The sequence below is a fragment of the Tupaia chinensis genome, unplaced genomic scaffold (assembly GCF_000334495.1).
Source record: "Tupaia chinensis unplaced genomic scaffold, TupChi_1.0 Scaffold143584_1, whole genome shotgun sequence".
Taxonomy (NCBI): Eukaryota; Metazoa; Chordata; class Mammalia; order Scandentia; family Tupaiidae; genus Tupaia; species Tupaia belangeri.
In genome coordinates this window covers 872,306-884,309 of record NW_006203430.1, presented here as the reverse complement: position 1 = coordinate 884,309, position 12,004 = coordinate 872,306, and the positions used below count along the sequence as shown (strand labels likewise).

The window sequence follows — 12,004 nt, the reverse complement described above, 5'->3', positions numbered from 1 at the left end:
CTCATTTTTATTTTTCCCATTTGCTGCAGGTAAATCTTTAGTGTCTCGGTTGGCCACTTCAGCCTGTTTCCCTTTTGCTCCCCTTTTCCCTTTTGTTTGCACTCTTTTGTCTGAAGATTTATCCTTCCCTACTGCCTTTTTTGGTTTGTCTCCATTTTTGCAGGAGGTTTAGCGGACAACCTCGCCCATCTCCTCTTGGGCTTTTCCTTGGCCGTCCCCTCTGCTGAGCTGACCTTCCTCTTGGGCATCTTGGCTGCAGACAGGGTGTGTGCTGGGTGCCTGATGAGGCCGAGACTCGCCTAGAACCTTTGCAGAGTTGAGCGGATAAACCCGACCGCTCCTTCCGCCGCTGGAGCTGCTGGAACTCGCCAGATACTTCTATCTTAACCAAAGTAGACCCATAGGCTGAAAGTGAAAGTAGGGTAGAGGGCTCAGCTTTGGTGTGGAAGAATTCTCTTCCATTGGCCACCTCTCATGTGACTGACAGACCCAAGGGACCAGGCAGTGAGGCCACCATTGTCCACATCAAAGTGACTGTTATCAAAGCTTACTTCCTTTTGTATTTAGCCAACAAATGTCCAAGATAGTAACAGAGGATTCTACCCATTCTGCTAAGCAATACCGCAGAAAGTGCTGGCAACTGAGTGTTGTCCTCTCAGTGACACAGATCTTAATGGATTTGCTTCCTGCAAAGGGAAATATTCGTTTTTTATTATTTTATACGGTTATACAGAAATACGGCCTAAACCATGTTTTCTGTGTCCTAGGAGCAAGCTGAAGAAGAAAAGAAACCCAGGGATGGCGTGACCCTTTTGAGTCATGGTAACTATCACTATCCTTTATATATTTATTTCACAATGAACAACTTTTAAGTGAAGGTTTTATTAGATTGCTGTGATTGTTTTAGGTTTATTAACTTAAATAATGGTGTCTACCATTCATTCGAAGTGTATTATATGCTATTTTGTAAATGTTATTAGTGTCATCTAGGATTTTAAAATATATATACCAAGAAACAGTCTGACATTCTTATGTCATTTATTTGCCTTTTTTTTTCCGTGAAAGAGTGAGCGAGAGAGAGAAGAATGTTTGATAAGACTTTGCCATGCTGTGATCTTCCTGCCCCAGCCTCTCAGCTAGGATTATAGACATGTACAACGTTGCCTTTCATACTCAGCTTGGTCTCCAATCCAAACCCAGGCTTCACATGTGGCTCTAGTTTCACACCATGGTATACTACCACTCGTGCCACTGTGACTTGGCCTCATTGATTTGCCTTTTAAAACAAGTTTAAGTAAAACTAGTTATGATATGCAAACTTCCTCTGTGAGCAAGAAAATAAGCTATGTTGAATTTATTTATAATTCTTTTCTTAAGCTGTTTCAGATTGGCTTAATCTTCTAACGATTGTATTTGTACTCACCTACTAAAACTATGTTTTAGAGGAGATTGTACATTTACTCTGACATGAATATCCCTTATCATGGTAATTAATACAAGAATAGATTTTAAATAATAGTCTTTAAGTATTCAACTAATTTTTGATGCTTTAAATTTAAATCAGCAAATGCAGATGCTATTTCCCTGGAATATGTATTTTATGTATTTTGTGATTATTGATATGCAGGTGGAAAGCTGTCATTAACTTTCCTGTAAAATGTGATTGAATGTCCAACTAACATTCATGCTATTCCTGATGGGAAAGAAACACATAAGGGGTCTTCAAAGAGTTCATGGAAAATGCATATTATGAACAACTTTCATAGATTTAAAATTCTATTTTTTCAGAATAAATTCATATTTTAATGCTATTTTCCATAACTTTTGTAATTTTCCCATTTAAATTTGGCAATGCTCCTCTGATCAACTTTCAAGATACCATAAGTATTTGTTGAAAAAACTTTTACTTGTTTCTTTTTGAGAAATGGAAATAACTGGTAATACTTGTTTTAAGATAAAAATTTTTTCTTTATGTCAGAGAAAGAGAGAGAGGATAGGTGAGTATCTTTTTGAGTCTGGTCATGTAGAGATCCTTCTGCCCTAGCCTAGCAAGTAACTATGATTATAGACATGGTCGACTGCACCCAGGTGTATTCACATTGGCCCAGGAACTGAATTGAGCCCTCCATGTGGCCTTCAGCCTCCCAGTTAGTGATACCTTCTGTACACTACCTCAGTTGGGTCAAGAGTTGAGTTTTTTGTTTTTGTTTTTTTTAAGAGAGATTTTTTTGCTATAGGCTGCACGTGCTCACCAGAGAGAGACCAGAGAGACAGAAAGCGAGAAATCACCCGCCCAGGTGGGATAGCCATGCCACAATCCCTTCTCCTATTCTTCTATTGGGATTTTGGGCACGTACGCACATGTGCCTGGCATGAGTTTTACACCACCAAGTCTGAGACTTGAACTGTAGTTGACTATGTGGGAGTCCAGTCCCAAGAATTGAGATTTTTTAAAGGACCATTTTATGTTACTTAAGTCTTGAGACACATATTGAAAATTCATGATTTTATCACATAAGTAATTTTGAAAATAAAAGTTGTTTTCCATTCTAAGCCAAATATACTGGTTTAAATTTCTTCTCTTCTCTTACTGCCACCCTGTGCATGTCATGTTCTTTGCTGAAAAAGCAAAATAGGATGCAGTAGTTTGATAATTATGTAACTTGATGTTCAGCTCCATTGAAATATAATTCAGTTATGCAACAGTGGAATTTAAGAGATAAATTTGGACTGTACCTGGCTATAATAGGAGGGCTTTTTTCAACAAGATTTTTTTCTCAGAGGTTGTGATTTATGATGTTGTTGTTTCTTCCCTGTAGCTATATTTTCACACTAATGTAAATTGTTTTGAGTTTTCTTTTTCTGAGGTTGAAACATTTATTGTTAAAAAAAAAAAGAGGGAGAAAAAAACCAGTGGACTTAGGCCAACGATTTAAAAATGTTCAGAATGCCAGACTAAGATTCTTTACTCATCTAGTATTTAAATTTTCATTATATTCATGTATACATTTTTATCTTAAATAACTTTGTACTTTTAATGGAAGATAACTTTTTGCTATCCTTCTCCATTGTTGGACTTGTTTAATGGTTAAAGGTCCATTCTCGAAAACTTCACACTGTGATTTATTCTTAAAGTTTGTTACTGTTACTGTTGCTATTTTCCCCAGCTCTAAAATATAATTAACTTTTTAAGAAATGGAGGGAATTTGGTTTGTGTATATAAAGAATAGAAGCTAGTTTTAAGGCAAATTGTATTATTTGAGGGCCTTTTGAGGTAATTTATATTTTTACCACGTTCAGTGGGATAAAGGAATAATTCTTCAAATTGCTGATTGTCCTAGTATAAGAGTGAAGATTTTCCTCCTAGAGTTTGTGAAAATAGTCTAATCTTTTCTTTAGGCTGCTTACAAAACCAAAAAAAGTTTCAGTCATTTAACTCATATCTTAAAAAAATAATAAAAGCAAAGCAAAAACTGTGTGTGTACAACAGGAAGTTATATTGAAAAATAAATATTTAATTCTTAGTACTGAGTTTATAACAAGCACATGGTTCTTTGGAAATTATTAAACAAACTTATTCAATGCCCAATCTGTGCCACCAACATTGGAGCTTCCGCTACAGATGGATAAGCTTCTAGAGGCTAGAGTGAACTTAACTAGCGAATGTGGGCCCATGATTGGAACCCACATCTAGCAAGTTCTAAAGCCTGTGCTCTATTTTATCTGTGTTCTTTCTTCATTAACATTTCCTCTTCTTTGTAGCAATGAAGACAAAGGTAGAGAAAACTGGAATCTTACTTAGAAAGGAAAGTATTAATGGTATCTAAATCAGCCCTTTGTGACCTTGGAAACTGGGTGAACTGAGTTTTCCCTGACAGGGTCATACCTGTAGATGAATTTTTATTTTTCTTTTTGCACTCTCTGAGGTAAATTATTCTTAGTAATTACAAAACTTTAATAACTACCTTAGGCACCTTTAGGAGAAGGCTTGTCTCAGTGAGTGTTATTTGTTAATAATTAAGTGTGATTAAAGTGATGGAATTAGTATTTTTATTCACTATGTAATCCTAAACCTATATGCCTTTGCATTTGAACAACTGAAAATAAAATCTGCTGATTTCTTCAGTTGGACAACTGATGTGACTTTTCTAAATCTTTTAAACTAATATTAATTTTTCTTTTTTGGTTAAATGGGACAGTGAGGACTTTATACATTTAAAATTATTGTAAGACATTGTAAAGGAAAATTATATGTATGAATATCCGCATTAAATCCTGTATAATAAGAAAATCAAATAAAGTTAAGAGGGAAGTAGCAAACTGGTTAATATTCTCCACAATTACAATTGACATGTCTGAAATAAATTTAAAAAATAAGGAAAAATAACCAGATACATTAAGATCTCAGTTCAATAATAGGCAAAAGGCACAAATAGGTAATTAATAGTAAATAAAATAGAACTGGCTAAAAATAAATATATTGAAACTATTCTGTCCCACTAGAATGCAAAGAAATACAAATTTTAAATTAGTGATGTCACTTTTTCTTAATCTACCAAATTAACAATTGGAAAAATCTGCTAATACCTCTTACTGCTGGGATGGGGAAGACTGGCCCTTGATATACTGCTACTGTAAGTAGAATTTGGTTCTATCATTTTGTAGGACGTATTTATAGTATCAAAATTGTTAAATAAACATTTCCTTCAACTTAGGAATTCTACTTTTTGAAATTTCTGCTAATGAAATAAGCATTTGTGTTTTATTTATGCATATGGCAGTAATACTCTTTAAAAGTGGTGATAAGTTAAAAATAATCTCAGTGTTTTACAAGTTTAGAATAGGTAAAACATTGTGATACAATTATGTGTAATTACGTAGTAGCTTAAATGGTTTTGAAGAAATTTAAGATATAAGAGGAAACCCTATGATAAAATTCTAAGTTGAAAAAAATGTCCTAGGAGATGTGTTTGAATGATAGTTAACAAAAAAATGTATACACACATGCACACACACACACACACACACACACACATGCACACACGCAGTAAGCAGAACAAGATTTTAATAGTCATTGTCTCTAAGTTGTGAGATAAAAATATCTTTTCCAGCTCAGCCAGAGTGTGGTAGTTAAGGTGGCTGGATCCCACATGGCCTATTCTGTGTTTTGAGTCCTGGATCCTACAGGCTTAAAAAACACTCTGAGCACATATGCACACAGTCTCAAAATCCTAAAGGAAAATGAAGATGTGATGACAACATGGTCATCCCCCGTGGAGAGTGCTTTCTCACTTTCTCTCTTTTTCTCCTTTTCTTTCTCCCTCTCATTGGAGAGTGCTTGTGCCATATAGCAAATTTATATGTATATATATATACACACACATACATATGCACACACAAATAAATGTATATTTCCTATTTTTTAGCAATTATTATGTAATATAATCAGACACATATTATTGTTATTATTATTTTTTTTTAAGAGATTTTTGCTATAAGGTACATGTGGTCACCAGAGAGACAAAGAGAGAGAAAGTGAGAAATCACTCCTCCAGGGGAGATAGCTATGCCACAATCCCTTTTGCTCCTTTCATCTCTCGGGATTTTGGGCACACAAGCATGCACACACATATGCCCAGCATACATTACAAGCCTCCAGGTCTAGGACTTGAACCGAGGTTGGTCATATCGGAGTCTAGCACCTTAACTACTATGCCACCTGCTGGTCCCCCAGACAAGTATTATTCAAAATAAATTTAGAAACTCCTAAACACTAAAAATTATAATTTGTAGACTATGACAGAATAATTGGAATATCTGTCCTTAAATCTTTCTTTTTCGAAGTAAACTTTTTTTTCTTTTTAGTTTTGCTACAGGACACATTCAGCAAAATTAGAGAGAGACAGAAAGAGAAAAAGAGAAAATCACCCCCAGGGGAATGGCTATGCCACAATCCTTTCTCTTCTATTCTCTTCTCAGGATTTTTGGGTACCTGCACACATGTGCTCAGCATGCTTCTTAGGCTACTGGGTCCAGGAGTCGAACAATGAAGTTGGCCATGTAGGATCCAGCCACCTTAATCACCACACCAGCTTCTTGGCCCCAGATAAACTTTTTATGTTGGAATAATGTTAGATTTACAGAAAAAATACATATATAGTACAGAGATAGTCCTTTATTATGAAATAATTTTAGATATACAAAAAATTATAAAGATAGTACAGAAATAGTCTTTTATAACCTTTACCTACTTTCTCCTAATATTAACATTTTATATGACCATGGGACATTTTTTTAGAACTAAGAAATGAACATTGTGTTCATCATTATTCACTGTAGACTTATTCAGATGCCGCCAATTTTTTTTACTAATGTCATTTTTCTCTTCCAAGATTCAATCCAGAATATCACTTTACATTTAGCATTGCCTGTCGATATCAGTAGCATCCAAGTTTATTGAGAGCTACAGTATTTCTCACTTGCCATCAACTCATCACGTCTCCTCCATCTGGTCTCCTCACTGATCCTTCTACTGGATAGTCACAACAGTGTGTTAAGTGAATGGAAACAGTCACACACCACTTCAAAGGATGCTTCATGCTCTTTTTCTTACTCTTGACATTTCACTTGGACATTAAAACTGAATTCATCTTTGTTCCTCAATGTGCAGTCTGAATCTCTTGTCCCTCATCTGTTTGCACCCTCATCCGCCTGCAGTCATACTAGAATCCTGGAGACATCCTTATTCCTCCCTCTCCTTTACTTCTGATCCCAACCAAATAGTTACCACCTTTTTTCAACTCATTCTTCTTGACATTTCTCAAAGAATACCTCTCCTGTTCACAATTCAGTCATTGTTAAGTCTTTCTATATTCTCTCTTCCCTAATTAGGATCTATGTGGATTCTGTTAATACAGTGCATCACTTTCTCTAGAATATCTTAGAAGCTTCTCAACATCTGGCAACTTGCCAGTTGCCTGCCACCAAATCTTCTACTTGCTTTACTTAAGCTATTTTGAAACTGTAGTTTGGAATGTACCATCTAAAGAATTTTTTCCTTGCCTGGAGGGTCTTTTTTCTAGTTGACTCCTTCAAAACCTCATTATCTTCTCTACTTTACTTATTTTCTATTTTTCTCCCTCTTCTGTTTTTTTCTCAGTATATCCTAGGGCATTCGGTTTATTATAGTTAGTTACATAATGTGTCATATCTCCTACTCAAGTTAGATATCTTTTACAAAGGCATATAATCAAGTCCAATCAGACCAATAGTATCTATTGTTTAGTATACTGAAGTAATAATTCACAAAGCTCTGAAGTATTAATGAACTAAATGGCCTGAGGAAGAATTAATACAGCTTCCAGAAGTCCTTAACTTACTTTCAGGGAGTAGTAGGTTTGGTGCTGGGGGATTTGACTCATTAAGTGATTCTAAATGCTTTAAAGATGGCCCTTTAATATTATCCTGTGGTCTTTTGTTAGAGTAGCTAGCTTACTTCCTGGATGTAATGACAGAAATAACTTCTTGCAAAATAATTTTACATCAGTGGAACTAATTCCATGGTTTCTAAGCTTTGTGAAAGATCTGTTTACAGCCACCAAGATAATTCCCTATCTAAGAATGAATGGCACTAGGAAAGGAGAAAAACAAATCAGTTTTACTTAGTCAACTCTTCTTAACATAGACGGCTTTGACTATCATTATAAGAGTAGTTAAATATTTAGGCATTTGCCTGGTTTGAATGGAAAGAATTATAATTTCACTGATCCAAGAAACTGTCACTGGAGGGTAAACAGAGGACTTCTTTGTAAGTAATGAACTTTTTGCAGGGGCACATCAGTAATTTAATTTAGTTTAATGAAACTACTATTCCGTAGCAAATAGTTTTTAGTATGTATCTTCAAAACATTTATTTTGTCCTGATAGTGGTGATAAATGAGCTAACCTTTAAACTTTACTGATTCAATTGCCAACCCCCCTTCTGGCATTCAGCCACTCCTGGGTGAATTAGTGCTGCTATGAATAAGGAAAGGAGCACATTCATTTCCTTCCTGTGATCAGTTAGTAGAGGATAGCAGATTAAACTATACAAAGCATAAAGGTAGGGCAAAGGTCCCTATGAGTGAAATCCAAAGAGTGTGTGGAAAAAAACAGAGCTAAATATGAGTTTATTTTGGTGTAAAAAGATTTTTAAAATTTATGCATTAGTTTTTGTAATATATTTCATGGGCAAATGTTTTGAAGACCCCCTCATATTCATAAATCCTGTTTTATGAAGACAATTTTTAGATGTCATGTAGAACTCTTTAATATACAAAAGCAAACATCACATTAAGCTTTTTTTTTTTTTCATTAAAGAAATTCCTGCGAAGCCTTCAGATTACTCATGTCCTCAAGCCATTTGATGAAGGAACCTTTTAGAGGCAGCACTAAATTCCCTCTCCATCAGTGATTAGAGGTCCCTGGTAGATTATGCATATCAAGTTCTGGGAAGAAGACCCTAAGTTTCAGATGGATTTAGCAAAAGAAAATGTCACTGTGCTGTACTTAGTTCTAGTGGGGACCTCTGTGAAGTCTTCAAGCCATATGGGCAGTGTTTTTTTGGAGAGAGGATCTGGTGGCTGCCAGCCACTATCCCTTGTCTGAGTCTATATCCTATCTTCCTCCTGCAGGGTTTGTTCATTCTCTTCATAATACTAGAGTTTTCTGTTTCATTGGAAGTTGACTAAAGGATTCTTTTCACTAATGTATGCTTTATTCTCTTAAAGCATATTGAGTTTTCATTTATCATAATTGCCTTTAGCTACCAAGATTAAATCTGATACTGTAAGGGTATTTTAATGTTCTTTCAAAGTTGATCTGTTTCCCAACTTCCTCCACTCCTATTCAATATAGTACTGGAAGTCAATCCAGTGGGCAAAAGAAAACCTCTTTAGCAAATGGTGCCGGAAAAACTGGATATCCAGCAGCAAAAAGATGAATCTGAATCCCTATCTGTCACCATTTAAAAAATCAACTCAAAGTGAATCAAAGATCTAAATCTAAGACCACAAACTATAAAACTAATGGTGGAAAACACTGGGGAAATTGGGAGACATTGGGGTAGGCAAAGACTTCTTAAGCAAGACCTCTAAAGCACAGGCAGTAATATCCAAAATAGACAAGTGGATTACATCAGATTAAGGATTTTCGACACAGTAATTAGTGTGAATCAACAGCCCTCAGAATGGGAGAGAATTTTTGTTAACTATACCTCAGGTAAGGGACCAGAAATACACAGGGAACTCAAGTGACTTACCCAGAAGAAAATGATTACCCAATTAAAAGATGGGAAAATGAGCTGAATAAACAACTCTCTAAAGAAGACATGTGAACAGCCAAAAAGCATATGAAAAAATGCTCTATATCCCTTATCATAATGGAGATGCAGATCAGAACCACAATGAGATACCACCTAACTCCAGTCAGAATGGTGAAAATTAAGAAAAACAAAAAATGATAAGTGCTGGCGGGGATGTGGTGAAAGGGGAACGTTCATACATTGTTGGTGGGAATGTAAATTGGTTCAGCCACTGTGGAGAACAATGTGGAGGTTCCTCAAGGACCTTAAAATAGAACAACCAGTTGATCCAGCAATTCCACTCCTGAGTATCTACCCAAAGGACAGGAGAATGTTCAGTCAGAAAAGTGCTTGCACAATTATATTTATTGTGGAATTATTCATGATTGATAAGATATGGAACCAACCCAAATGTCCAAAAACAGATGAATGGATTGAAAAAGTATGGCACATATACTTCATGGAATACTATTCAGCTGTAGTAAACAACAAGACCCTGGCATTTGATAGAAAGTGGATGAACATGGAAGATCTATTGCTGAGTGAAGCAAATCAGGCTATGGAACAGAGACATTGTATGTCTCCATTTAACATATACTATCTACACTCTATAGTAGAGGCTGAAAGACTGGAGGACATAAAAGCATTAAAAATTATTATGACACTGGGGACAAACTAGAAGGAGGGTGGGAGAGGGAAGAGTGTAGGAAGTGAAATGCTGAATGTATAAAAATAAATACTAAAAAAAAGTGAACTGTTTAATGCAATGTATTTGAAACATGACCTTATCTGCTTACAAGACTATTTTAAATGACTGCTTTATTTCCCTGGGCCCTCTTAGCGCTGGAAACTGAAAGCAGTCTCCTTCTTCTTGTTTTTAATGTTTACTTCCTTCATGCTAGACACACAGAGAGAAAGACAGGCATCTTAAACAAGGTCTTATCTCCTGAACCCCCCCCCCTCCGCCCCATCATTCCCAGCTAGCCAGGATCATGTGCGTACAGGTCAACTTGGGATACAAACCTGTGATATTCCACGTGGATTCAGCTTTGCCTGAGCAATGCATTACTGCTGCGCTGCTGAGTAGGCCCCATTCCTTGTTTTCTAACATACATTTTTAAAACTTCCTAATTATGTCAAACTTATAAAAATGTCCCAAAGATAGTGTACAATATTTTTTTTCCAAATTAGAGCATAGGTTGTTAATATGATGGTATCTTATTATTTCCAATACTTTATTATGTATTTTCTACAGATGAGAACATGCTTTAGCCAACTACAATACAACCAGCTCTTCCAAGCAGGAAATTAACTTTGACAGGTTACTGCCAAGCTTCAGACCTCATTCGAGTTTCATCTGTTATCCCAGTAATGTCCCATGTGGTCAGAGCATCAGCTCAGAATCACATTCTACACTGAGTTGTCATGTTTCTCCTCAATTTGGAACAGGTCCTCAGCCTTCCCTGAACTTTCATGACCTTGACCCTTGAAGATTACAGGCCAATTATTTTGTAAAATGTGCCTCATTTTGGCTTTGTCTGATACTGCCTCATGATTAGATTCATGTTATGTATCTTTGGGGGAACTATCATAGAACTGATGTTTTTTCCCCTTTCATTGCATCCTATTAGATGGAACATAATTTTGATTTGTTCCATTTTTGATGATAGCTTTAATCTCTTTATTAAGGAGGTGCCTGCCAGTTTTTCCCACTGCGAAGTCACAATTTTTCCTTTGGAATTAATATATGTTTTATAGGGAGGTGATATGAAACTGTAATAGCCTATTTTACATCCAACTTTATTTTATTTATTTCCTTATGGACTCATGGTTCTTTATTTTATTCAATAGATTTTAATCCATTTCTATGATTATTTTTATGTTGAGATTATCCTGAGCATGACTAGTGGGGTCCCTTTAAGCTACTTTTGGTGTCCTTTTGATATGTATTTATTATTCTTTGAGCACTTTCATATTTTCTGGCACAAGAAGTTTTAAGTCATTTTGTACTCTCCCTGACCCAGACCTTAAATCAGTCATTTCTCCAAAGGGCTCTGTTTCTTTTTCATGGTTGAAGCTAAGAATGTTCATTGCTATTAAGGTGTGATTGCTCCCAGGACATTTCAGTAGACAAAACTAAGGAATGTATGTTTGTATAATGCATACACACACGCACACACACACACACACACACACACACTCAATTGTACAATGTGTTATAGTTAAGATTTCACCCCAAAATTCAAGTGTTAGGACTTGGTTGTATTGTAAAGGTGATAAGTGAAACCTTAATCCCTTCATGGTATCCCAGGGTGAAGCTTTTGGGTGTGATAAGGTCATTAATAAAGGCTTCTAAAGACTGAGTTCTGGTGGAATTATGAGAGCAGAAAGGACAACAAAACAAATAGAAGTGATGGACAACTCAAGATCTTGTCCTCTGCTGGTTTGATGCCAGCTTCATGCCTTTGGACTTTCTAGGCACCAGAATCATGAGTCAAATAAGCTTCTATTATTTACAAATCACCCAGTCTCAGGTATTTGTATAAGCAATACAATAATGGTCTAAGACACAAAGGACTTCAAAAAGTTTATGAGAAATGTGTGTTATGAAAAAATTATGCATGGAGTTCAATTTCTTCTTTCTTTTTAAGGTGTGTGTCCTTG

At 35.8% G+C, this 12,004-nt stretch overlaps 1 protein-coding gene across 1 annotated transcript in view; it reads left to right on the top strand.

The window, feature by feature from the left end:
* The window catches only part of L3MBTL4 (L3MBTL histone methyl-lysine binding protein 4), a 494,670-nt gene that overhangs the window by 102,446 nt on the left and 380,220 nt on the right, over window positions 1–12,004 (top strand). Inside the window, exon 4 of the mRNA XM_006164002.3 lies at window positions 768–822. Coding sequence (XP_006164064.1) covers window positions 768–822 — 55 coding nt within the window. The remainder of the gene's footprint in view (window positions 1–767; window positions 823–12,004) is intronic.